We start from the raw sequence: 27254 nt of genomic DNA, 5'->3' as shown, positions 1-27254 counted from the left end.
GGAGGCAGCCAATCAGTGATTCTCTCTCATCATTGATGTTTCTATCTCTCCATTCCTCTCTAAAATCAATTAAATGTTTTTTACAAAATGGTTAACAGCAGCAGCTGCTTCACAGCAATCTTAGGTTTTCTCTTTCTGTGAAATTATGGAACAAATACATGATTGAGAATGCTTCTGAAGCTGAACTCACGCTCCTCACTATTTTATATTTTATATTTTATTTGTAGATGATTCATTCATAGGACTTTTTTTTTTTTTGCACACCTCCCACCAGGGATGTGCCCGCAACCAACATACATGCCCCTGACTGGAATCGAACCTGGGACCTTTCAGTCCGCAGACTGACGCTCTACCACTGAGCCAAACCGGTTTTGGCCATTCATAGGACTATTTAAAAGTTCAAAAGACAACAAAACACTCAAACAAAAAGCTTATTACAGAAAAATGAGCAAAGTTAGGGGAGAGTGTACCCCAAATCAGTAATCATGGACCTGGAACAGGCCTTACCTGGCAGGAGGAACCCTTTGCTGGGGTTGGCATTCAGCCACGGCTTACAGTAAGACTCTTCATCAGGCTTGTTGATGAATTCAAACTGACAGGGTACTTGTCCATTATGAATTGTAAAGGATTCCACTTGCAATTGCATGTACTTCACATTCTGAAAACAGAACTGGGAACAAGCCCGAAACCCATCAGACCAATGTCCTCTTCTCGGCAACCCATCCAGACACCCAACTGGGCACTCCTTGCCCTTTCTGGAAAGAAAATGAAGGACCAGCCCTAGCTGGTTTGACTCAGTGGATAGAGAGTTGGACTTAAGGGTCCCAGGTCAATTCTAGTCAAGAACACATGCTGGGGTTATGGGCTCCATCCCCAGTATAGGGGTTGCAGGAGGCAGCCAATCAACAAGTCTCTCACATCATTGATGTTTCTCTCTCTCTCCCTCTCCCTTCCTCTAAAAAAAAAAAAAAGAAAAGAAAAGAAAGAAGGACCACTTCTTTCAAATCATGTTTCTTCTCTACGTTACCTAGGAGGTCACAGCTACTGCTAAAGACCAATTGTCTGTGTTTAACCCAGAAACCAAAAAACTCAAAGAAAGCATGTTGTTTTATAAATAAATTTCCTGAAGGAACCAACGTATCTTCTACACCCAAACAAACTCAAGACCAAACTTATCTTTCCAAGTGGCTGGACATTTAAGGTATTAAAAGTACTCTCACCATAAATACCCATTTGACTGACCTCTTGGTATTGTCAATTCTAAATGATCTATGCTGTGGCTCTTTCATGAAAAATCTTTAACCCTAACTTGACTTCTCCCACTGACCACTGCTTTTCTTTTCTTTTTCTTTTTTAAATATATTTTATTGCTTTTTTACAAAGAGGAAGGGAGAGGGAGAGAGAGTTAGAAACATCAATGAGAGAGAAACATTAATCAGCTGCCTCCAGCACACCTCCCACTGGGGATGTGCCACAACCAAGGTACACGCCCCTGACCAGAATTGAACCCGGGACCCTTGAGTCTGCAGGCTGACGCCCTGTCCACTGAGTCAAACCGGCCAGAGCCCACTGCTTTTTCTCTACTGCCTTCCCTACCGTTAACTCAAGCATACCCAAGAAATTCAGACTCAATTTGATCTCAAAGCAACACATCAGTAGGAAGACAAACCCAATACAAGAATACACACCAGTTATATTAAAATTTACACAAAAAAACCCCCCACATTTTGGGTCACCTTTGCCATTATTTAACTCACAGATGGCTCATGTGTAGGTGAAATCTATGAGCCACAAATGGTTAAAGGCTTCTGGTTTATATCAGGAGATGAACATGGTATAAATGAACAAACCCTTTCTTCTCAGCTAGCACCAGCAGCCTCACTTTATCTAGAAGCAGCCTATCAAGAAGACTAGAGTTCAGTAGTCTGACGGGTACCTCCTGGGATTCTGAGCCCTCATAGATGAAATTTAAGCTCTATGAATAGAAGATGCTGATATTCTTTCTTGTGTTGTTTTGTTAATCCTCACCCAAGGATATTTTTCCATTGATATCTAGAGAGTGGAAAGGATTGGGATAGACAGAGAGAAGAATCTCTGTGAAAGAGACACATTGAGCTCTAACCGGTTTGGCTCGGTGGATAGAGCGTCAGCCTGTAGACTCAAGGGTCTCAGGTTCAATTCCAGTCAAGAACATGTACTTTGGTTGTGGGCACATCCCCAGGAGGGGGGGTGCAGGAGGCAGCTGATCGATGTTTCTAACTCTCTATCCTTCTCCCTTCTCTCTCTGTAAAAAAATCAATAAAATATATTTTAAAAAGAAAGAAAGAGATACATTGATTGGTTTCAAGGTCTGAGGCACATTCCCTTGACCAGAATGAAATTTGGGACCCTTCAACCTGGGCCCACCCTTCAGTTTGTAGGCCAACACTATCCATGGAGCCTAACCATCCAGGGCTGATGCTGTATCTTTTCATTGATATCAGAGAGAAAGGGAGAGGGAGAAAAATATAGAAATATTAATGATGAGAGAGAATCATTAATCGGCTGCCTCCTGCACACCCCCTACTGGGGATCGAGCCCACAACCCAAGCATGCACCCCCGGCTACAATTGAACCCGGGAAGCCAATGCTCTTATCTATTGAGCTAAAGCAACTGGGGCAATGCTGATATTCTTAACAGTCCTTCCTACCTCCAGCCGGGAGAGCGACACAGAAGGAATGTTGGCATTTTCCATCTTGTCCAGGGATCGAACAATCTCCTCCAGAGCCTTCCGGTAAAGCTCTTCATCTTTAAGCCTCACCTGGAAGAAAACATCAGAGGCTGAGTGCCACGGCTCCTGCCCATTTCCTCTTTCAGTTTACAGGACATTCCTGGCGGAAAGTGGAGACTAAGTAGTTAGTTAATTAACAAGAATCCCAATCAACAACAGACCTAGAAGGGCCACCCAGAGGCAAAGCCAACTGCTTCCTTGTTAGCAGAAAGAGGATGCGGAGGGGAAGCCTGGTGGGCAGTTCTCCCAGGCCTCAGGACCAGGGCGGAGGGATGCTCAGCAGTAAGGCCTGCAGTAAGAAACCTCTCTAGAGCTTTGACTTAAAGCAGCATTTCTTTAAAAAGCATTTCTTAAGCTTTTTTTTAACTAACTGCTCCAACAGACAAGATTTTGTCAGATTTTCCCTTCTGTATTTTGAATTATAAACACAATTTTGTCACTTTCTAGCAATAAAACTGTAATTATAATATTCATTATGCTTTTTCCAAATCACCCACACCTTCACGGATTCCAATATGCTTCTACCTGGACCCTTGAGAACTGATAAATACTGAAGTCACTGAAAAAGAGATACAAATAGGGAATAAATTAAAAGATGTCCAACTTCACTAGTAATCAGGGAAATGTAATCTAAAATAATGAAATATATTTTTCTTTTGGCTCACTGTGTTGGTAGAAATTCAAAAGATTGCTAAAACCCAATATTAGCCAGGGTGTGAGAAAATAAGGTCATACATGGTTGGCAGAAGTGTAAAATGGTAAAAAACTGCTGGGAGGATAATTTAGGAAAATGTAATAAATTTAAAATACATTTTTCATTGAACCCCTAGGAATTTCATTCTATAGAAATACACTGGTCCACAAAGATACATGAAGGGTGGTTACCATAGCACTGTATACAATAGCAAAACTTTGGAAACAAATGATCAACATATACACTGTGGCGTATTTTGAAACCTTTAAAAATAATGAGGGAGCTCTGCCTTTAGTGTCATCTAAAGGTCCCCTGGGACACAGTCAGTGGGGAAAAAATATGTTCTCAGGACAATGTGCATAATATGATCTCTCTTACAAAAAGGAAAACCTTCCTCTAGAATCATTCCCTGTGTCACACAGAGAATGCTGACACACATTTGTAAATGCATGGAGAAAGGTCTGCAGAGATTCAGTCCAAAAAGTGAAACTTCCATGAAGGTAGAAACATACAGTGGTAGTATGTCAAAGCAATTATGAGTCAAATTGAAATTAAAACAATTTTTAAAGGAGCTTCATCATACTCAAGGGAAAAGAGGACACCAGAAAGAAAAAAGGAGTCTTGGTTGTGAGAGCCTGTTATCCCCCACGGAATGGTGACAACGGGCGCGGCTGCCCACCTACCCCAATGTCAAACTCCGAGCTGACAGGCTTGTGGTCACTGGTCTTCAGGGCCATGTGGCTCTGGTAACTCAGCTGCGTAATGTTCTTCCCTTTCCAGAGGATCCGGTCACACCAGGCAGGCGCGCGACACTTCTCGCTGAAACGCAAAGTCCACCCTGGGGCCTCACAGGCACAGCAGTACCCACTGCCTGGCTAGCCCCTGGCTCAGCTGGGGGATGACTGGGCAGAGCCGTCCAGTCCTCAAGGCCCAGTGATCTGAGAGGTCAGGAGCGATTTGGGCTCACAGAGACATAACATGTATCCTGTGTATCATCCAAAACACCGTTCAGAACGATTCCCTGCTCTCTGGCCTCCTATGGGGATGAGGCGAGAGTCAAAAGGCAATCTGACAGTAAGTACTTTGTGGTTCTTAAAAGATGGTGGTTAAAACAGGCTTTGAATTCCTACTGCCTGGATTCCAATCCTGGCTCTCCACTTGCCTGCTTGGGAGGCTCTTTCATTTTTTAATGCCTCAGTCCCCTGATCCATAAAACGAGAATAACAAAATCATACCTATTTGGACAGGTTGTTGAGAAGATTAAATGAGATAATGCAGGTAAAATGCATTGAATAGGGCACGGCATACCATAGGCACTAATAAAATGTATGAACTACTATGCGGTGACCAAGTACAACCTAAGCTAGTTGGAATCATCTTATCCCCCTGAGAATAACTTAAAAGTAAATCAGTCACAAGAATGATTAGGGAACAAAGGCTAAAGCAGTCAAATAGAAAACAAGGAGGAAGGCAGGCTGCTTAATGAGCAGATACTGGGAGAAAATGTTTAACCAGAGTACAAAACACGGAGAAAAGTCACAGTAAACCTATCTTCCCCTTTAGGCCCACGAGGGCAAGTGATTCCCTAAATTTCTGGGTTTCCCTTTGCCTGACCTCCTGAAGTGACCTCTGACCTACCTGGTATCCCACTCGTCGGAGCCAGTATCATATTTATAGGTAGGCTGGAACGTGAGTTCGCCTTCTGTGAAGCCTTCAAAGACAGCCTTTGCAGCCATCTGAGCTTTCAGCTATACAAAAGGATGGAAGAAAAAAAGATCTCAGAATAAAAAGGTCAAGCTTTGAATTAGCAGATAGCAATTTTAAATCTGAATCCTAATTCAAAGGGCAAGGCCCATGAAAAAGCTAGTCTGGAAAGTTATTTTTGTTTATTTGTTTCACTTCCCCCTCCCCCGCCCCTTTTTATTGACTTTATTGGGGTGACACTGATTAACAAAATTACATAGGTTTCAGGTACACAATTCCACACATATCAGCTGTAAGATCTTGAATTAACTAGCTTCCAGGAAGAGGAGCAAGCAAGCCAAAATTTCCTTTGGCTGTTACACAGTTTTTAAGGTGCTTTTATAGGAGTTACTGCATCCAGGGAGCCTGAGTACCATCTTACTGACAAGTCCCTAGGAGGTTTAGGTACCAACAGACAGAGCGTTTCCTTTTTAGGTATCAAACGCTTCGTCTGTGTAGCACAGTTGTTTTAATTAATTACACTGAGAGTCAAAACTGCCTATAAAAGAGTCTGGAAAGATACAGTCCAAAAAGCAAAGGGAAACTTCCATTATGTAGAAACATATAGTAGAAATATACCAAGCGAATTATAGTTTAAATTTAAAAATCACTTAAAACAAACACTTTCAAAAGAAGCTTGTCCAGTTAGTGTACTGAAGGAAGCTGTGTGCCTTGATTTCTCTATCGGTAAATTCTGGACTTAGAATCTGCTTCACAGGATTGTTGGAAAATGAACTGTCAACTTAGAACAGTGCTGGCACATTATAATAGCTAGCATCCTTCTTAGTGCACTAATTCTGGGAGCTCCTTCCAGGTCACACTCTCGGCAAGAGATAAAAATACAGGTGCTCTGCCTCTCCGTCCCCTGCCCCAAAGTGGGTGCTAAGTGAACTGGGGAAGAACTGTCAGCTCCAATGCAGAGACAACAGTTGCCAAATTCTCCCAAAAGCGAATTCCTAGAATAAACTAATAAAGAAAAAGCAATAGAAAATAAAGCATTTAGGTATTAAGGTAAGCTGATGCTTCTTGAATGAGCATATGTTGACCTTAAAACCATCTGGAAAGCAGAGAACACACAAAACAGCTACTATTACTTGAGGAAAGACCAGAAAAGAAGGCAAGAGGAGATAAGTATTAAACTCCCAGGGAAATTAGAATGCCTCAGCCCAGAATACAGAGGCAAGAAACAGACAGTTTAGAATAGAATAGAATAGAAAAGAATAGACTGGATTAAGGTTGAAATGGGTATTAAAGAGAATAAAAGTAATTTACCAAGGAAAACAGCTACAGAGAGAAAGATGGATTAATAAAGAGATTATTCCATAAAGAAAGATTTTTTTTTTTAAGATATAAAGTTGACGGGTTTTTTCCTGCAATTGATCTGCTAGGGAGAAAAAGATAACTGAAAAATGTAGACTAATGAATACTAAGATTATTTAAAAGGGGACATGGACTAGAAAGAAAAAGAGCTTTATCATTCTGAACAATTCTGACCACTGGAACCGCTTTTCAGTCTATTGAGGAGTAGCCTAAAGCACATGTGTCAAACACAAGGCCCGAGGGCCAAATCCAGCCCGCCAGGCCTTGCAATGTGGCCCGCACCGCGCTGTCATCACTGCACTCCGCTGTCAGTTTATGACATTGTCAGTTTATGACTGTTCAGTAAACCATTCGGCCCACGATTTAAGCTGGATTTTAGATTTTGGCCCCTTCTCTGATTGAGTTCGACACCCCTAGCCTAAAGAAAGAGAGAAACTGACTGCTCTTGTCCTGTGAAATGGCTAATGCTTTGAGATAGAAATGGTAACCCAAACATGGCAGGAAAAAAGCAGGTCACAGAACTGATTCCCACCGGAAGTGAAGAAAGCAGGAAAAAGAGTTGTCATTCACATTGGACAAGTCTGGGGAGGAAAAGGATAGAGGAACAGGAGACAAATTCAAAAGAATTAGAAAATAATTTTAAATAGCCACTTATCTTATTTATGAGAAGTCTGGTACCCCTGCTCCCAACTTGAATGAATGAATGAGCACACACAAGGCAGAGAGACAGAAAGAAAACAACTGCTCCCAAGGGAAGAGGGACCAGGCACCTCAAGGGACAAGCCAAAGGGGAGACAACTATGGACGATGGAAATGCAGATGAAAGACATGGCTGGACATCAGCTGCTCAGGGAAACCTCCAGGCTGAGGAAGAAGAGGCTGGGAGTTGAAAAGCCAAGCTTTTCTGAGAGGGCACAGGTGGCCATCGGTACCTGGTCATAATCATACAGGGCTTTAAAGTTCTTCTCTTCGATGAGCTTTTTCACTTTTTCCATATCCAACTCTTCTATCCTGTAGTTGAGGTCCCCCAGCCACAAGATCACACTGCAAAGACAGAGCACAAAGGTCGCAGGCATTAGTAGGGACTTTACCCGTCTCATCACAGAAGGCCCCTGAGACTCGGCCTGTTGGGAGCTGGGTGGGAAAATGATTCAGCTGCTCAGGAAATCTCTCTTTTGTCCTCTCATTTAATACCACGTCTACCAAGCTGCTTACACAATTATCTTGGTCCAAGTTCATTATAAACTGCCTCGAGTTCTCCTTGACTCCTTTATATTCTTGTATGGTTGGAAAAATAGTCTAATAGGATCTAAAAGCAAGACAATAATTCACTTCGTTCTTGGGAAGAGGCAAAAAGATCAAGTTTGGGGAGTCATGCCAATCATCCAGGGACCCCAAACTAGATGATGCCATGATGTTGCCTCTGCCTCCACGTACACTCCAGTCCACAAAACACACCCTCAGCCTTTGTTTCTAGAGCTGAGTTACTCTGAAACAAAGCTCAACCTCTACAGTAGAATCTGAGTTTAACCACCACCATAGCATCATCGGTTGGCTCTTTTGGCAAGTGTGACGGGTGTTTTATGGCACCTGATGCTTTTGGGGGGAAATTAATGGAATGTTCCTCAATGACACTGCACATCCCATAAAGTCCGAGAGGAAACAGCCAAGTCACGAGAGAACCTGCACAGCAGTACACCAACCCCCCTCCCCCAAATAAAAGCAGACAAACTGACATGCAAGTTGCAACCTCACAAACTAGGGTGCTGCAGGCTTAGCAGAACAGAAGACACACTCCCTGCTAGGTTCCCTGGAGAAGGAAAGCCATCCTGTCAGCTTCTAGGACACCAGTGAGCTCAAGACAGTTCCACCATGGCAGCAGGCAGGATGAGAGGCTGGACTCTGAACACTCCCTGGCAGACACCATGGCCCCAGCGGCTCTTCCTCTTTATAAAAAAAAGTGACACAAGCTTCAAGTGTTACTTTCAAGTCAGAAATTCTAATATGCCTTGAATTTAGACATAGAGGAAGTTTTAGAGATAAACGAAATAAAAAAAATAGACAAAAATTAGCACAAAATGCTCCAAGCAGCTGCAACTACAGCTTTATAAAGTTGAGGTAGAAAAGACTAAATGAATTGGTTGCAGGCACATCCCATGGGGGGTGTGCAGGAGGCAGCTGATCGATGTTTCTCTCTCATCCATGTTTCTAGCTCTCTATCCCTCTCCCTTCCTCTCTGTATAAAATCAATAAAACATCTTTAAAAAAAAAGACTAAGTGAGGCAGACAAATGCAGTCCTTTCAAGTGCATATGCTCCTGGGAAGAACAGACGCCTAAAATCCTGAAACATACTTCGAAAGCCTGGCATTGAGATGCTCGCTCTTTGGCTGCTTGCATGGTGGTGTTGTATCAAAGCCGACCCGCATTAAAATAAGTCTTACACATTTTCCAGGGACACCTGACTTGAGAAGAATTCTAGAGGTCTGCCAAATGGGAAATCAGGAAACTAAACCTTTCCAAGGGACATGATCCGTGTGTCACTGAGAGTTGGCTAGAACCCCCACTCTGGCAGTCACCTCCCTAACACAACACGGGGCACCGTGACCTGTGGGGTAGAAGTCCAGACTCACTCGTGCTTGCCGATGGTGAGAGGGGGAAGGCTCGGGTCAACCTGACAGAACTGCATCCGAGAGCAGATGTCTTTAAAGTCCTGGTTCCTCCTCTCGTACTCTTCTGTGTGGGCTGCCAGGTGCGAGTTCACGACGCAGATGCTGGTGGTGTGGAACTGGAACCTGATGGCCACTCCTCCTTTGTTGCCCTACGAAGAGGAGCCCAGAGAAATCCAGTTTTGTCGGCTGATTAATTACGTCAGTTGTTTAAACCCGCAAACTTTCAAAATGTGTTCTCTTAGCTAGTCTTCATAATGACCCCGTGAGGTAATAAAGCAGTATTACTGTCTGCATTTTACAAGAAAACAAATCCAGCCGAGACCGGTTTGGCTCAATGGATAGAGCATCAGCTTGGGGACTGAAGGGACCCGGGTTCGATTCCGGTCAAGGGCATGTACCTTGGTTGCGGGCATATCCCCAGTAGGGGGTGTGCAAGAGGCAGCTGATCGATGACTCTCTCTCATCGATGTTTCTAACTATCTCTTTCTCTCTTCCTCTCTGTACAAAATCAATAAAATATATTGAAAAAAAAGAAAAAAAAGAAAGAAAACAAATCCAAGGAGGAAGAATGACTAGCCAGCCCGTGGCAAGCTGAAGCCACGCTCCATGTCATCCCAGGTAAGCCACATGCTCTCCCTTCTCCCCGGGAGGCTGAGCTCTGGCAGTAGAATCTAAAAGCAGGGCTTTAATGGCCTCAGGAAGAAGAGGAAATGGCAAATCTGCATCAGCATTCTTTCTTTTCCTCTGTGACCCAATATAGTTTCTGCAACCTATTTCATGGATTAAATGGGAGAATAAACTAGAGACCCTAGTGTGCAGTAAACATGAGGATCCATGCTAGTTGGACAAATTAGCCAGCAATTCCCTTAAATACCATTTGTAAAGTGGTCTGCTCAGTCCAGCCCTGCTGAGGGCACAATTCATCATCTATTATAATACCAGCATCCGCCCTGGGACACATGCGTCAAGGTATCATGAGAAGTGGGGACAAAACCTTAGGAATCAAGGCCCGTCCGTGTGCCAAACATACCACCAAGGACTCACCATCCTCCCCATGATTCCTGTCCCCACGGTCTCAGCTTCCACGTCTGAGATGTGTGCTGCATGTTCCTGTTTGACATATAATAGCAGCATAATCCCAACCAGCCGGATGAATTTCACCTGGAAAACAGAGTCAAACATTCAAGTCAAAGCATTAAATAGAAGGCAGAAACAGGAATAAAGATCCCAGAGGAGAGTGGTCTCAAAGCTGGCTGAGAGTATTCATGTATCTCCTCCACACAAGTACCTAGGGCAGTGGTCGGCAAACTCATTAGTCAACAGAGCCAAATATCAACAGTACAAGAATTGAAATTTCTTTTGAGAGCCAAATTTTTAAAACTTAAACTATATAGGTAGGTGCATTGTTATTAACTTACTTAGGGTACTCCTAAGCTGGCCTTTGCTAAAAACTCAAAAGGCCAAAGAGTCGCATGTGGCCCGCTGATGGTCGGCAAACCGCGGTTCAGGAGCCACATGTGGCTCTTTTGCCTTTTGAGGCTTTAGCAAAGGCCAGCTTAGGAGGACCCTAAGTAAGTTAATAACAATGCACCTACCTATATAATTTAAGTTTAAAAAATTTGGCTCTCAGAAGAAATTTCAACCGTGGTACTGTTGATATTTGGCTCTGTTGACTAATGAGTTTGCCGACCACTGACCTAGGGTAATCAATCACCTGTTTGACTCGGCATACTACGGTAACAACTTAGCCTACAAGTGCCAAGACCTGAATCTTGCCCACCCACAGGTGCCTCTGCTGGAGGATCTGGAACTGAAAATAGCAGGGTAATTAGGACTGGCTTGGGGAGAATGTGAGATACTGTCTTAGAATTTCCCTGCGTGGCAGCCTAACATCTGAAGGTCCCTGACTCCTCTCTTACCTTTGCATACTTGGCATCTGGATGAAGACTCTCTGATACAGCTTTAAACCACTCTTCCTCCTTCGGGGTGTCATGGAAGAAAAAGGCCTCCTTACTCAGATCAAGCTCCTGGAACCTAGTAGGAGAAGCAAGGAGAAAGTAGAGAAAGGTCATGTACAAGATGACACGTCCAATGATTGGTTTGGGTGCGTAAATCCTAGCTTTCTGGCTACACTGCAGGACCCTCAAGAGAAAAGAAAAACAACAACACTCAGAGCCGCGGGTCAAAATGCTAAGGCACTTACCAGAGCTTTCACAGCCACAGAAAGGTCACATCTCACCTATACCATTTCCTCTTCATAACCAGCCTGTGAAGTGGTCGGAAGCATCCGCATTTTACATCTGAGATCACGAGTTCACACAAGCACCAAGCGACAAAGGGGTTCAAACCTAGATCTCCATACATTCCAAGTTCTAGGCTCTTTCCACTTTACCATACAGGCTTCTTTGCTGACTCGTCCCCATCAACAGTGCCCAGTATAGCGGTAGGAGGATGGTAAGTGTGAAACAAAAAGGACTGACTGATGGGGCCTTTCTTTTTCTTCTCCTTTTTTTTTTAAGCTAACCTTCCCTGGCAAAAGATATTCTTTGCTTCATGACCAAAAGTGTTGAATGTCTAAGTAATGAAAATAAGCTTAAGGTGCAGTGATTTTAACAAAGGATTATACTAAAAATTCAATACTAGCATTTGCCAAGCACATCACTGTAAGCATGCCAGAAATGTGTTTAACTGTGAGGAAGAGTGTCAAACAGAGAAGCAGCTGTTACTAAGTACATATTCTTCAATTCCTTCGCCTGCTGTGAAGAGTCAGGTAACTAAGGGATGGACAAAAGTAGTTTTACAGTTGTGAGTACATAAAACAGTTTATTCTTGTATCATTATTTATTAATTGTTGTATTATTTCCCATAGAAACAACTGTAAACCTATTTTTGCCCATCCCATCTTCATGCCCCCCTACCTTCAGCTACAGCCATACGTGTGAGAATGTGGAGGCGACTGGAAGAGAAACACTCACCCTACACAGTATACATCTGGGGCCTGGATACCATGACTTAGCCAAGGCCGGAGGCATTCTTTGGGGGACTGTCCATTCACATTGTACGTTCCCACAAAAAACCTGTCACCAAAGAAAATCAATCGGTCACTTAGGAGGACGATGGAGACAACAAGGGAACGCATTTGAAGACATAAGAAAGGTCACATCTAACCTACACCAATGGACTGCCGTCTGCTGTGATATCTGTTGCTTGTGTGATAATTTCAAACAGCACAAGCCTACTCTAAACATTCCTACTTAGCTCTAACAACCCTTAGAGAACTATAATCCACAAGATAATTCTTTACCCTGCATATGCTTCGGAAATGAAAAGTACTTTCAGAAGGAAAGCAACTGCAGTACTCACCATGATTGACTATTTCTATCCACAGAAGCAATGTTACTTTGTCTTACGGTCACAGTGCAATAATTTAAAAAGATCTAGCAGAATCATGCAACCTGATTCATTTAACTTTCGGTAATCCTGTCTAAAAAGATTACCAAACACTAACTTCAATTTACTAACTTCAATTTAAATTATTTTCTTCAAAGGCCCAGAACGACGAAGGGTAGGTAAGGGTAGGCTACGTTCCCTCCCCCTTCCCCTCCCCCCCCTTTTTTTTTTATCCATATAGCTCTTCAAATATTTCTGTAACTATTTGCAAGCTGTGTCACTCCCACTGCTCTACACCCACCAGAGTGCCTGGCCCGAAAAGGCACAGAACAAACGCCTGCTTATAAAGAGTGAAAGGAATCACTCATCTTAGAAAATGAAGGAAGAGATCTGTAGTAGGATTTGCTTTCAAATCCAGGGTACTGGGAGTGGAGGTTAAGTGCTTAAATTTCAAAGAATCGAATGATCATTTTTCCTTTGGAAGCAGTCTAAGAGCCAGTCAGCTACCTGAAGTTCTGGATATAGGTATAATCCTCCTCTTTCTGCATCAGATGTGATTTCACCAGTGTTTCTCGTAGCCCAAACTTGTTCATCGACAAAATGTGAGCCTTGTCTGAGACTGTGATAGTGGAAGAGCGAACCATGTCGGTAATTTCCGACTTGGATTTAGTCTGTCTAGAAAAAAAGACAAAAAAATGTGTTATATTTTGATGAGTCCTTCATGACATAGATATAAAGCTAGAAGTTTCCACACACAAGCATCTGAGTCACAGAAGGCAAAAGAGGCTAACGTAAAAACTTATTTGCTAAAACAACACAACTTCTATGTGAAATTAAGTAAACGTATATGTTGTGGATTATATAGTATATTGGTCCAGAGGGTTTCTGAAAACACTTTCATAGACTCTCAGACCAGAAGGGGACCTAGAAATATTGTAATCTAGCCCCTTCATTTTTCAAATGGGGAAAAAATTAGACCCAGCATCATTAATGATTCATGCAGCTGGATGGTATCAGAGTGCCTCATATAATAAAACTGTGAAATAATCCAGCCTTGGCCAGCGTGGCTCCGTTGGTTGGAGCATCATCCCATGCACCAAAAGGTTGTGGGTTCGACTCCCAGTCAGGGCACATACCTGGGTTACGGGTTCGATTTGTGTAGTTTAAGTCATATTAAAAATTATTCAAAAGCCAACTTTAAAATTAAACAAAATTTGACACTTACCTAACAGAATCGTAATAATAGCTCCAGAAACTTCTGTTGAACATCACTTAATGAATTAAGATCTTGAAGTAATTTCTGACACTAAATAAATGCCACTTAAGTATTAGATATTACTCTTGTCATGTACATACAGGGTGGGGTAAAAGTAGGTTTACAGTTGTGAGTACACATTGTATTGTCATTTATTAATCATTCTATTATTTGCCATATGAACAACTGTAAACCTACTTTTGCCCCACCCCATATTAACTAAGGCCATGTAAAAATGTATCTGTGTGTACCAAGAAGGCTCAAAGGTGAATGGAGAATGACACACCTGGGTTCACTTAAAGTTCAGGGTCTGATCATTGCAGCTTAAGTGCAAAATTAAAATACTGACACAATACAAGTAGTTTTATATACTATCACAAATATACTTTAACATAGTTACATATACTCTCACATATACTTTAACATAAAGTATCTTGACCAGACTCTGGCTATGATCAGTAGGGAGCGCTAGAGTACATAGTACTAAATATAACAGCACATCAGGAAAAAAAAGAAAGGGGTAAATGAAAATGGGAAAAAGAAGACTCTTCCGAGTCAGCAAACTCCTGAAAGAATGGGAAGACGAAATCAAAATGTTTCTAAATAATCTGCATTTCTAAGATAGATTTAGACACCCGTTTCAAATCTTAGATCTGCTACTCGCTAGTTCTAGATCTTGGGTGAGTTTTATAGCTTCTCTTCTCCCCTGTTTCCTTAGCTGTAAGACAGAAAAATAATAGTACCTCCTTCTCGGGTTAAAATAAGGTAACTTGTGTAACTATGTGGCATACTCAGTAAGTGCTCTATAACTATCCAACGTTTCTTAGGCCAGCTTCCCCGGGGACAACCTGCCTCATGCATAGGCATGGCTTCAGTTCTACAATGAAGAAAACCTCAGTCCTAAGAGGTAGCAGTGAAGGGAGAGCTGATTACCTTGGGAGCACGTTATCTGGTTTATCCTGACCCCGGGAGCTTTGGTCCACAAACAGGCCTTTCCCATTTGGCTTCAAACTGTCCAAGTTTGAACCACCTAAGTCGGGGGAGAAAGAATTAAAACATAGTTACATATACTCTCACATATACTTTAACATATAGACCACGGTTTCTCAGATCATACAAGGCATTACTGGCAGTCCGCATGTTACCCAAAAACACAGGAAAGGCCTTTGTTGGTGTCTGGGTGGAGCTCCCACAAAGCATATACCAAGAAGAAAAAAAGAAAGTATTTCATCCAGCTGTCTACTGCTGAAAACATAACACTCCTTTTTCTTGGAGACAGTGCACTACAGGATGAATAAAGCTATGGTAGTTGCAGACCTAAGTTTTATCATTAGCTCTTGTTGTCCTTTGACTATTGGCAAGTTATCTAACCTCTCTGAATCTCAGTAACTTGGCCTGTGCTGCCCTCCTCACAGGTTTATTATAGGGATCAAATAATTGACACGTGAGTAAGCATTCTGAAACAACACAACATAATATCCTATCCCAGTGGTCGGCAAACTTATTAGTCAAAAGACCCAGATATCAACAGTACAATGATTGAAATTTCTTTTGAGAGCTAAATTTTTAAAACTTACAACTTTTTCTAATGCCACTTCTTCAAAATAAATTCACCCAGGCTGTGGTATTTTGTGGAAGAGCCACACTCAAGGGACCAAAGAACCGCATGTTTGCCAACCACGGTCCTATCCTATATAATAAAAGGGTATAATATGCAAATCGACCAAACAGTGGAATGACCGGTTGCTATGAAGTGCACTGGCCACCAGGGGGCAGACGCTCAACACAGGAGTTGCCCCTGGCTGGCAGGCTCCCAATCACCAGAACTGGGGGTGGATGGCAACAGGGGGTGGGGCCAGCTGCAGGCAGCCTTGGAAGATGGCCCTGATTGCCAGCCAGGTGTAGGGACCTTACAGGGTTTGAATTTTGTGGGCCTGGCCTCTCGTAAAATATAAGATCTTATTACCACTTACTGTGAGTGACACTTCAATTCCAAGGAGGAAAAAGGCAAGGGTTAGATATCTAAAACTGGAATGGGCCCAAGTACCCTCAAGAATGAGAAGAGCTTGTCAGAGTCAACAAATTGCCTTGAAAACCAAAGAGTCCAAGGACTTGCAACCAAGTAATATTTGGAGAAGTTGTTAAACCAAGATAATTAAAGTTAATAATTAGAAAATTAATCTGCCAATAGCGTCTCTGCTCCTTAAAACCCACATCTCTTGTCAACAGGAAACAGCATGAAGAGGCCACAGAGAGATGTCGCTTTCGTACACAAGTTTCAAGGGGCACCAGAGGCATGAAACATCACTGAAGAATTTTGCTCTGAAGACTATTACTAAACATGGACTTTCCAACCATACATTCACATGACCCAGAAAAAAAAACAAATGAACTTTAGAGTTGAAAAAAAAACACAATAATTGAAACATGAAAATAATTAATTTCAATGCCTCCAATGAATCAGCGAGGCCTTTCAATTTTGCTTCATCAGTGAGTGCCTCTCAAATCAATCTATTCCTATCCCTAATGTCACTAAACCAGTCCAGTTGACCAACTTCTCCCTGAAATGACTTTGAAAACCTCAACAAGGCCCGGCTGGCATGGCTCAGTGACTGAGTTTCAACCTATGAACCAGAAGGGCACAGTTCGATTGCCAGTCAGGACATATGCCCGAGTGAAGTCTGTAAGAATAAAGGTAGAAGAAACTGTACTTGAGTATTATACTCTAGTCGATCATGCTGACACCATCATACACGTATACTGGACTTGAACAATTTAGTAAATGGATGGTGGGTGGTGGGAGCTAGGTCTCTCTCTGTTGGAGTGGGACATTCCAGATAAGCAAAGGGAGGAAGCTATTATAGAATGATCCAGGTGGTAATGAATTAGAGCTGGAGATAACAATATGAACTCATGTTACCTAAATATAAATACAGATGGTACATATAGAAATACTCACAGGTAAGTAAGCACACATATATTCCCTTGCTCTGTCAGCAAGGAGGGCTTATAAGCAAGAACATACTGATAGCAACAACCACACTTTACGCCCACACTTGGCTTCTAATTCACTCTCCAATATAAGGAACCAGGGTTTCTTGAGATACGGTTATTTTAGGAATGAGGCAAGAAGTATAAAAGATGAGCCCTGGAGCATTTTGTAGTACCAGAAAATAAGACCATGCTCAAAAAAACAAGAAAACCCCATGACGTGGGTATGTCAAAGTGATACAGAAGCCAACTGAAAGAGCCACAGTTGGAACAATTTGAGCAACAAAATTTTTTAAAAAGCAGGATTAGATTATAATTCAAAATATAAAATAAATATCCAGCAGTCCACACTGATATAAATAAATAGAATAAAAATGAATAGTCCAGCCAGCGTGGCTCAGTGATTGAACATTGACCTATGTAAGAACCAGGAGGTCATGATTCAATTTCTGGTCAGGGCACATGCCTGGGTTTGGGGCTCAACCCCTAGTGTGGGCCATGCAGGAGGCAGCCAATCAATGATTCTCTCTCATCATTGATGTTTCTCTCTCTCCCCCTCTCCCTTCCTCTCTGAAATCAATAAAAATAAATAAATAAATGAATGAATAAAGGAGAAAAGACAAATCTTCTATGAAGAATTCCAAGTAATTTAGGCAAATATTCTGCATTCATGGAGGTGAAGCACAATTGCCCACTCCTTAAGTATGGGCTGCACATGGTGACATCCTTCCTAAGAGGACAGTAGGGAAAGGGGGGGTGGGCAAAGAGACCAACAACCGTGGAGAAGCCTGACCAACATGACCTCAGCCAGGAGATCAAGGTTCATATCAACAGGGACAAGTCACGTTGATAGCACACCCTTAATATGACTGATGAGAATGATATTGACTCCCATTGTCTTCCTCCCCAAACCTATAATCCCAGTCTAATCATGAGAAAAATACCAGACAAACCCAAATTGAGGGTCATTCTACAAACTACCTGACCAGCACTCCTCAAAACTGTCATGGTCACCAAAATCAAAAAGCCTGAGAAATAGCTGCAGCCTAGAGAAGCCGAAGGAGACGTGAAGACTAGACATAATGTGGTAACCTAGGTGGGGCCCTAGAACAGAAAAAGGACATAATGTAAACACAAAGGAAATGTGAACAAAATACGAACTTCGGTTAATAACAATAATGTATCAATATGGGTTCATTATGAAAAACGTATCATCACTAATGTCAGATGGGGAAACTTGAGTGTGGGACACACATGGATTTCTTTGTACTATCCTCACAATTTTTCTGAAAACCTAAAACGATTCTAAAATAACTTTTTTTTTTTTTTTTTTTTTTTTTTTAAGGCAGACTGAGGACTGAACTCAAAACTCCTTGAAAGGCTTATCTAGTCTCTGCCTCACCTCCAGGCTCTTCTTAACCCTCTGCAGTGGGGCCTCTGTTCCCCATGACAATTAGTCCTTACTTCCTGTCATCAATAGTGTCTCTGAAAATGGGCCTTTAAGCAAAACGATATATAAGAAACCAATTTTACCATCTGCTAATCAATCTAAGAGTTAAGTTCTACTGAAACCGGTTTGGCTCAGTGGACAGAGGGTCGGCCTGCGGACTGAAAAGTCCCAGGTTCAATTCCGGTCAAGAGCATGTACCTTGGTTGCGGGCACATCCCCAGTGGGGGGTGTGCAAGAGGCAGCTGATTGATGATTCTCTCTCATCGATGTTTCTAACTCTCTATCCCTCTCTCTTCCTCTCTGTAAAAAAATCAATTAAATATATATTTTTTAGAGTTAAGTTCCTACAGCATATTTCTGGTCACAAAAATATCACCAACCCTCTAAATAAAGACCTGGCAGCTCAGGGCACAGCTCAGGGAACCCACCCTGGCCATTGCAGGGCCATTCGCTGCCATCCCCGCACTCAGACAGGGGCAATTTATTTATTTTTATTTTTTGTTAATCCTCACCTAAGGATATTTTTCCATTGATTTTTAGGGAGAGTGGAAGAGAGAGGGAGCGACAGAGAGAAACCTCGATGTGAGAGAAACACATCGATTGGCTGCATCCTGTACGAGCCCTGACCAGGGCCCAGGCTGGGAAGGAGCCTGCAATCAAACTACATGCCCCTCACCAGAATCAAACCTGGCCTCCATTCCTCTCAGCCCCACCTCTATGCTAAATGGCAACTTGGCCTGATTCTGCCACGCTTCTATTTTGCTGTTCCTGGAGCATGTCAAGCTCATTCCCAGCTCAGGGACTTTGCTCTTGCTAATCCCTCTGCCTGGGATGCTTTTTCTCCGGAACCCCACGCTGCTTACTCTGTTTCATTCAGGCCCTTGTTCAGAAGCTCTCTTTGACACCCAATCTAAGCAGGCCCCACTCTCCACATCACTCTAGCCCCTTATTCCAGAGCTTTCCCAGTCCACAATACCCTTACTGTCTCAATAACTTTTTTTCAAATCGCCTCCCGGCCAAAAGAAATACCTAGGCCTTCGGTGTAAATAGTTAAGGACCAAATAAATTACTAAGTATTTAAGCCCTAATCACTTAGTAGCAATTTGAAAAAATAACACACATATTTAGAAAGATTAACGTTTCTGTTTCATTTTCAGTGGCCACAATTACTTACAAATGAGATGTGTGTACCTTTTGAGTTTTGCACAACTTCTCAAACGTTGGGACCAGACTGAACGCCACACACACTACATTCCACATTTTTAACCACAGCAGCCACCAAAAAGCCAGCTTCAAGAGATATGATGTCATCACTCTGGCCGGTATTGCCCGGTGGTTAGAGCGTCAGCCCGAGCACCAAATTAGTGGTGGGTTCAATTCTTGGTCAAAGGCAGCTACCTGGGTTGCAAGTTCGATACCTGGCCTGGGGCGCATGCGGGACACAAGCAATCGATGTCACATCTATATTTCTCTCTCGCTCCCCACCCCTTCCCTGTCTCCCTTCCACTCTAAAAAAATCAATGGAAAAAATATCCTGGGGTGAGGATTAACAACAACCACCACCATATAAATATGCGGGATGCAGTAACATCTAAGGTTGAAATTGTTAATAGCTTCGTGCTAAGTGTGGTGCTCCAAAAAAACTTCACATATTTCTGTGTTTACCTTCAATTTTTTTTTTAAGTTTTTAAAAAATATTTTTAATTGATTTTTTACAGAGAGGAAGAGAGAGGGATAGAGAGTTAGAAACATCCATGAGAGAGAAACATGGATCAACTGCCTCTTGCACACCCCCTATTGGGGATGTGCCCGCAACCAAGGTACATGCCCTTGACCGGAATCAAACCTGGGACCTTTCAGTCCGCAGGCCAACGCTCTATCCACTGAGCCAAACCAGTTTCAGCTTACCTTCACATTTTTAAATGTCCCAGTGTCCCTGTGAATTCTCTGCGGAGCCCCAGGGTGCCCCGGCATTTGGGAGCCTGCTATTTACATTTTTCCTCCCAGTGCTAAAACCATTTGATGTTCTATCTTATACAGTCATTGCTTTGCTGGAGGTTAATCCCACTGAGGCAGGGACTTGTTTCTCTATGCTATTTCCCAGGGACCTGGAGCAGCATCTGGTGCATAGCAGGTACTCCACGTGTTCCATGGAAGTTTCAGGAAACTTAAGTGGAAGTCTAGCTTTACCGTTACTTTCCTGTGTGACAAGTTACTTCCTCTCTTTGGGTCTTAGTTTCATCGATACAGTAGGGACTTTAATATAAATATCTCACGGGGCTTTAGAATATGCAAAGGCAAACTGAGGTATAAGAGCTCTGCTTCTGCATTTCCATGGACTCAGATTTTTTTGATTTTTTAGTTTTCCTACTATCAGCCAGGCTGAAAGGACAAGCGGTCAGCTTAGCTAGGTCCCTAAGTGGGCAGGGCACTGACTGGAAAATGGCCGGTATTGCCTGCAGACCTGCATGTCGTCTGTGCTTTCACAATGCATCTGCCCTAGACGCGGCAAGGCCCGGAACATCTTCATTCCTCATTGCATGTATGGAAACTTTAAGGCATGGTTTGGGGATTTCCAGCCACAGGCAGTCTTCTCGGAATCTTTTCTCTCCTGAATCTGGCACGGAAGCTGGCTGTCAGCAGCTCTTCACCAAACCTGCTATCACATAGCCCCTCTCTGGCCACAGCTTCCTGTCCTTCCTCCTCTCCTGCTTCCCCACTTCCGCTCTGCCCCTTTTCCAACCCCAGACCTCCAATCCTTTGTCACTCGGTCTACGAGGCGATATCTGGGATCTTTCCCTTCTTCCTTTGTTCAGTCACCAAGTCCTATAAATCCTCTCTCCTAAGTATTTTTTTAAAATATATCTTTTATTGATTTTTTACAGAGAAGAAGGGAGAGGGATAGAAAATTAGAAACATCGATCAGCTGCCTCTTGCACACTCCCCACTGGGGATGTGCCCGCAACCAAGGTACATGTCCTTGACTGGAATCAAACCTGGAACCTTTCAGTCCGCAGGCTGACGCTCTATCCACTGAGCCAAACCGGTTTCGGCTCTCCTAAGTATTTTTATACCTGATGCTCTTCCCTACCCCCTACTGCCATGCCTTGGGTTAGGCCCTGAATATTTCTGGAAGGCATACTCAGTGATTTCTGGCCTCCATCCTCACCCCTTTATGTCAGCACCTAGAACAGGGGTCTTCAAACTACGGCCCGCGGGCCACATGCGGCCCGCAGAGGAGTCTGATCCGGCCCGCCAGGTTTTTTGGGCAGTGAGCGCAGCCGAGGTGTTACAGTAGGAATTAGTAGTTCATATAGTCCGGCCCTCCAGCTCTCTGAGGGACCGTGATCTGGCCCCCACTTTAAAAAGTTTGAGGACCCCTGACCTAGAAGAAAACTAATCTGAGCGTGTCATTCCTGTGCACAAAATTCCTCAACGCTTCCATCACCTTTGGACTAAAACCCAAACCTCGGAGTATCAGATACAAGTAAAATCGAGGGTCCTGATGCTTTGGATTAAGTGGTTTTAAATCCTATCTCTAGAAATCATCTCTCTCCCACTCTCTACCCCTCAGAGACCTAGCTTTCTCCCAATAATCAGCAACCCCCACAGCAGCAGAAGACAGTCCTCTGGTCCTGACTAATGGTCACAGGATGGGGACCTCTGGCAGGATAAAGATCACATCTTAACCTAAGTAACGTTTCACTACCTGAGCCCTCAGGTGGAAGGACCCTCAGGCAACTCTTCCATGAAACCAGACCAACGGAGGCCAGAGCTGTCCTCACGACCAGGAGAAAAGATCCGTTGCCCTTACTTCACCTCCAACTGATCAGCTCCCAGCATGACCCTGAACCCCGAATGCACAGTGTTTTGTGATTTTTGCCCTACATAATCTGCAACCCACATGGCATTGGGGAGTTCGGGCTTTTGAGCATTAGCTGCACGTTCTCTGGGGTGGCACCATTCATAATAAAATAGTCAATATTTCTCCGCCACAATTCTCAGTGTTTAGGATTTGGCTCTGCTGGCCAGGTGGACAAACTCTTTCTGTTATTCTTTCTTTCTTTCTTTTTTATATTTCTTTATTGATTTCCGAGAGGAAGAGAGAGAGAGAAACATCAATGATAAGAAATAACCATCTGTCAGCTCTCTCCTGTACGCTACCCACTAGGGATGGAGCCTGCAACCTGGGCACATGCCTTTGGCTGGAATTGAATCCAGGACCCTGCAGTCCACAGGCCGATGCTCTATCCACTGAGCCAAACCAGCTAGGGCACTCTTTCTGTTCTGTAAACAAGGATCTCTGCAATTAGTCCCAAACTACTTTGCTAGCCCTATCTCCTACCACTGACTCCCACCTCCCCTCACACATACCCCCAATCCAGTCGTGCCAAAATGATTTATTTTTTTAGATGTTATCTCCTCACCCCAACCCTGATCCTGGGTGTATCCTAACAACTCCTCAATCCTACCTACATATGGTGAACTTCAAACCCATCCTTTAAGATTCAGCTCAGGAATCTTCTTCAAAAAGCTTTCTCTGGCCTTCTCCTTAGATTATTTTCTTTTTTAAATATATATTTTATCGATTTTTTTTTTTTTTTTTTTTTTACAGAAAGGAAGGGAGAGGGTAAGAGAGTTAGAAACATTGATGAGAGAAAAATATTGATCAGCTGCCTCCTGCACAATTCTGGGGATGTATCCACAACCAAGGCACATGCCCTTGACTGGAATTGAACCTGGGACCCTTCAGTCTGCAGGGCGACGCTCTATCCACTGAGCCAAACTGGTCAGGGCTCCTTAGATTCTTACATGCCCAGTGATTTCCTCTATCAAGACATTTATCTCAGGGAAACTGTAACTGTATTTAACTCTTTTTATTTGCCTTATCTCTTTAGCTAACCAAGGACTGATGTTTTTTCTTGCGGCCCCCACTTTGGAACAAACTAAGCAGTTGCTAGTAAACACACAGAGAACAAACAGCCACAGGGCAGACGCTCAACGCCATTTCTGGATGCTTTCTTGCTGACCACTTTTCACACCTACAACTGAAACCATTTCCCAGCAAGAGCCAAACTACTAAGTCAACCACAGTAACAATCGCAGCTCGGTCAGGATGTATAAAAGTACAGAAATGTTCCATTTTCCTTGCAAATTTGAGCACTGCACGGCATATCTCATAGAAACCCTTCTCACATTCCTCACTAAATAGACAATGACCTTTGGACCCAAGCAGCTATAGCATGATATAAGTCTCCTTCCCCTTACCTGAAATCCTTGGGGCCAAGATTAGTATTTTGGACTTCAGAACTGAGGGGATTTCAGAAAGATAACACTTTACCTATACCATATATTGTGCAACACTCCCGGCAGAGTCTGAGCCAACACCCAGTAATCAACACTTGAATATTTCCACAGTGCGATGTATGAGTAGTAACACTTAGTGAGCTAAATAAAGCCTATAAATAGTCTCATATCAGTCAAGCAAGTCTTCCTGCCAAGTTGAGTTTGGGCCAAGCTTACAAAAAATTGTTTTCATTCTTTAGGAACTGCTGCTGATAAAGGATTGAGGAGAGGACACAAATGAAGAGCATGGCCTGACATATCTCCGTATATGCACCAGAAATGACTGGAGTGTATGTCTATGCACAGATATACCACATTGTTACAGATATATTCTATATATTTATATATATTTATTTTTTCATTAAATTATTACCCGTATACATGTTTTAACATTGCCTATTTATATATATTTATATAGATAGGTGCATATGGGGAAACTGGAAAGGATACATTCAATGCCAACAGCAGTCATTTCGCAGCAGCAGGATTTCCTTTTCTTTTGCTTATAGGTACTTTCTAAATTAGCTTTGGAGTGAGACTTAGGTTCCATTTCAGGTCCTGCCACTTATTAGCTGTAAGAGCAGGTTATCTAACTTCTCTGAGCTTCTGCTTCCTCAACTTAAAAAGATAACAGTTATCTGCCTCATGTGGTTGCTGTCCTTCTTTCCTATGGTTTCCTCAAGGCTATCCCAAGCTGCAAGGCGGAACCAGACCAGTTAAAAGACCGCATCTACAAAACAAAGCTAGGAGGGAAGGCCTGGCTTTCCATGTCTTAGAGCCAGGCCTAGCACAGGCTTGGGTTTACTAAACACTAGAGGCCTGATGGACATTTGTGCAAGGGGCTCAGCCCTCGCAGCCCAGCACAGCCTCGACCAGCCTTCACAGCCCCAGCTTCATCAGGAAGGTCATCCAAAAGGTCACTCGGCTGTCCAGTCTAATTAGCATATTATGCTTTTATTATTATAGATGACATCAGGTAAGGAAAAAGAGCAAATTTAAACCAGAATCCAAATACACCGTTTCTTTTGAGATTTATCCAAGAAACAGCAACATTCTTTCTTTCTTTTTTCTTTTTTTTAATATGTGCTTATTGATTTCTACAGAGAGAGGAAGGGAGAGAGATAGAGAGATAGAAACATCAATGAAAGCAAAACACAAACATCATTGACCAGCTGCCTCCTGCATGCCCTGCACTGGGGATCAAGCCTGAAACCCAAGCATGTGACACGACTGGGAATCAAGGGACCGCCTGGTTCATGGGTCAACGATCAACCACTGAGCCACACTATCAGGGCACTACATTATTTCTTAATTCAACTGCTCCTCACTAGACCAGTGCTTCCCACTAGAATTTTCTGTGGTGATAAAAATGTTCTATAATTGCACTTCCCAAAACAGCAGCCACTAAGCCACATTAAAAAATGTGGCAGGAGATAATGAGAAACTGAATGTATTTGATTTACCTAAATTAACTTTAAATAGCCACGTGTGGCTAGAAGCTACCACGTTGATCAGTATACATCTGGATCTTGTTCTTTATCTTCTACAACAGTGTTTCCCAAACTTCTCTCATGATGAGAATCACCTGGTGGAGTTGTTAAACTAGATTCCTGAATGCCAACTAAGAAGTGCTAAACTAGAATTTTTGGGAACATATAGGTAAAATTGTATACTTAACTTAGTGCTCTGTCTTAGAGCATTAATGCTCTGTCTTAGTGCTCTGTCTTAGAGCACTAAGTTAAGTATACAATTTTACCTATATGTTCCCAAAAATTCTAGTTTAGCACTTCTTAGTTGGGATTCAGGAATCTGTAGTTTAACAACTCCACCAGGTGATTCTCATCATGAGAGAAGGTTGGGAAACACTGTTCTACAAGGATCATCAGCCATCACACTCAATTCCAAACAAAGGTACCCCGCATCACCCGAGCTCAGTCCCTCCACTGTCAACTGGGCGGGTCTGCAGGATATTTTGCAAGGGTGTGTCCCAAGTAAAACTGTGCTTTAACTTGTGGGCCTGCTCCCTGAACTCTCCCTTCCATCACCAGCACCGTCATTCTCCACCTGCCATTTGCCAGCCCCTCTCCTCTCCTCGGGCCCCCAGAGCCAGTCAGTCATCAGACTCCTCGCTCTCAGAGCTGTCATTCTCCAGGCCATCCTCTTCTCACCTGTTACCTCCAGAGCTTCCCAATTAAGAGGTCCTCCCACTTCTCCCTATCAATTCAGTCTCTGAACCTGGCCAGATATACCTCTCACTTCATCTCTCCCTGCTCTAAAACTTTCAGCATTACACCACTGCCTGCAGGTTAAGATCCAAACTGGCAGAGCTGGCATAGGGGGCCCAAACTGGCCCTCCTCTCTCTCACCCATCCACCTCCCAAAGACAGCCCAATCAAAACAGGCTGGCTCCAATCACTAAACTCGACTCACTTTAGAATTAGTGTTGCCAACCAGATAAAATTCAGCACGCCCAGTAAATCTGAATCTCAGATAAACGATGAATAAATTCTTGTGACATACTTATAACAAAAAAGCAGTTGTTTTTCTATAGTTCAAATTTAACTGTAGTTTTATTTAAGAAATGTGGCAACTCTGTTTGGAATTAAAATTTTCTCCAAAAAATGTAGTCGATATCAACATAGATCAGTTTGAATTTGTCTTCACTTGTTTCCGCTAAATTTCTAAGAACACTTGAATTAAGGACGTGGTGATGAAGTCATGTACTAAGTAGGGAAATAAGTTGGGCACCAGTGTTTTTTCCTCCTCCTTTCCTGGTAGGAATTCAATGGGAAATGAAAAGTTTTCTAGCCTGTTGCATTCTAGTTTTTCTGTTTATAACAAAGTCATCTCACTCCGAAGCATTTACAAGCATATATAAGACAATGCAGATCAACCTTGGGAATTAATTTCAAATATGAATGAGATTAATTCAATGTGTTAAAAACAAACAAAACAAAACAAAAAAAACATGGAAGTCATTTTCATCACTCCTCCACAACTTTCTTTTCTTTTTAAATATATTTTATTGATTTTTTTTACAGAGAGGAAGAGAGAGAGTAAGAGAGTTAGAAACATTGATGAGAGAGAAACATCAATCAACTGCCTCCTGCACACCCTCTACTGGGGATGTGCTGCAACCAAAGTACATGCCCTTGACCGGAATCGAATCTGAGCCAAACCAGTTAGGGCCATAACTTTATTTTCAATTAAACTGTTTATTTTTATTTTTATTTTTTTAAATATATTTTATTGATTTTTTTTTTTTTTACAGAGAGGAGAGGAGAGGGATAGAGAGCTAGAAACATCGATGAGAGAGAAACATCAACCAGCTGCTTCCTGCACACCCCCACAGGGATGTGCCCTTGACTGGAATCGAACCTGGGACCCTTGAGTCCGCAGGCCAACGCTATATCCACTGAGCCAAACCGGTTTCAGCAAAACTGTTTTTTGTTTTTTTTAATGTTTTTTTTTAAAAAGCAAAACCAGACTGACTCCCCATGCATGCCACCCTCACTCCTGCCTCCCTCGGAGGTCCCTCCTCCTTTATGGCCACCTCTCCTTCAAAGCCAGGCTCAACTTCAACATCCTCCTTCACAAAGCACTCTCCACCACTCCAGTCCTGAA

The 27254-nt window shown here is 42.8% G+C and overlaps 1 protein-coding gene across 1 annotated transcript in view; it reads right to left on the bottom strand.

Annotated features, from left to right (window-relative positions):
* INPP5B (inositol polyphosphate-5-phosphatase B) overlaps positions 1-27254 on the bottom strand; it is a 52749-nt gene that overhangs the window by 7175 nt on the left and 18320 nt on the right. The window contains 11 exon segments of the mRNA XM_084873277.1: positions 508-670; positions 2691-2801; positions 4149-4284; positions 5104-5213; positions 7461-7572; positions 9160-9347; positions 10243-10359; positions 11118-11232; positions 12174-12275; positions 13096-13263; positions 14777-14873. Of these exon segments, the coding sequence (XP_084729403.1) occupies positions 508-670; positions 2691-2801; positions 4149-4284; positions 5104-5213; positions 7461-7572; positions 9160-9347; positions 10243-10359; positions 11118-11232; positions 12174-12275; positions 13096-13263; positions 14777-14873 (1419 nt within the window).

This window comes from Pipistrellus hanaki, assembly GCF_964339955.1.
Source record: "Pipistrellus hanaki genome assembly, chromosome: 2".
NCBI classification, from domain to species: Eukaryota; Metazoa; Chordata; class Mammalia; order Chiroptera; family Vespertilionidae; genus Pipistrellus; species Pipistrellus hanaki.
This window is presented reverse-complemented; position numbering and strand designations above follow the sequence as displayed.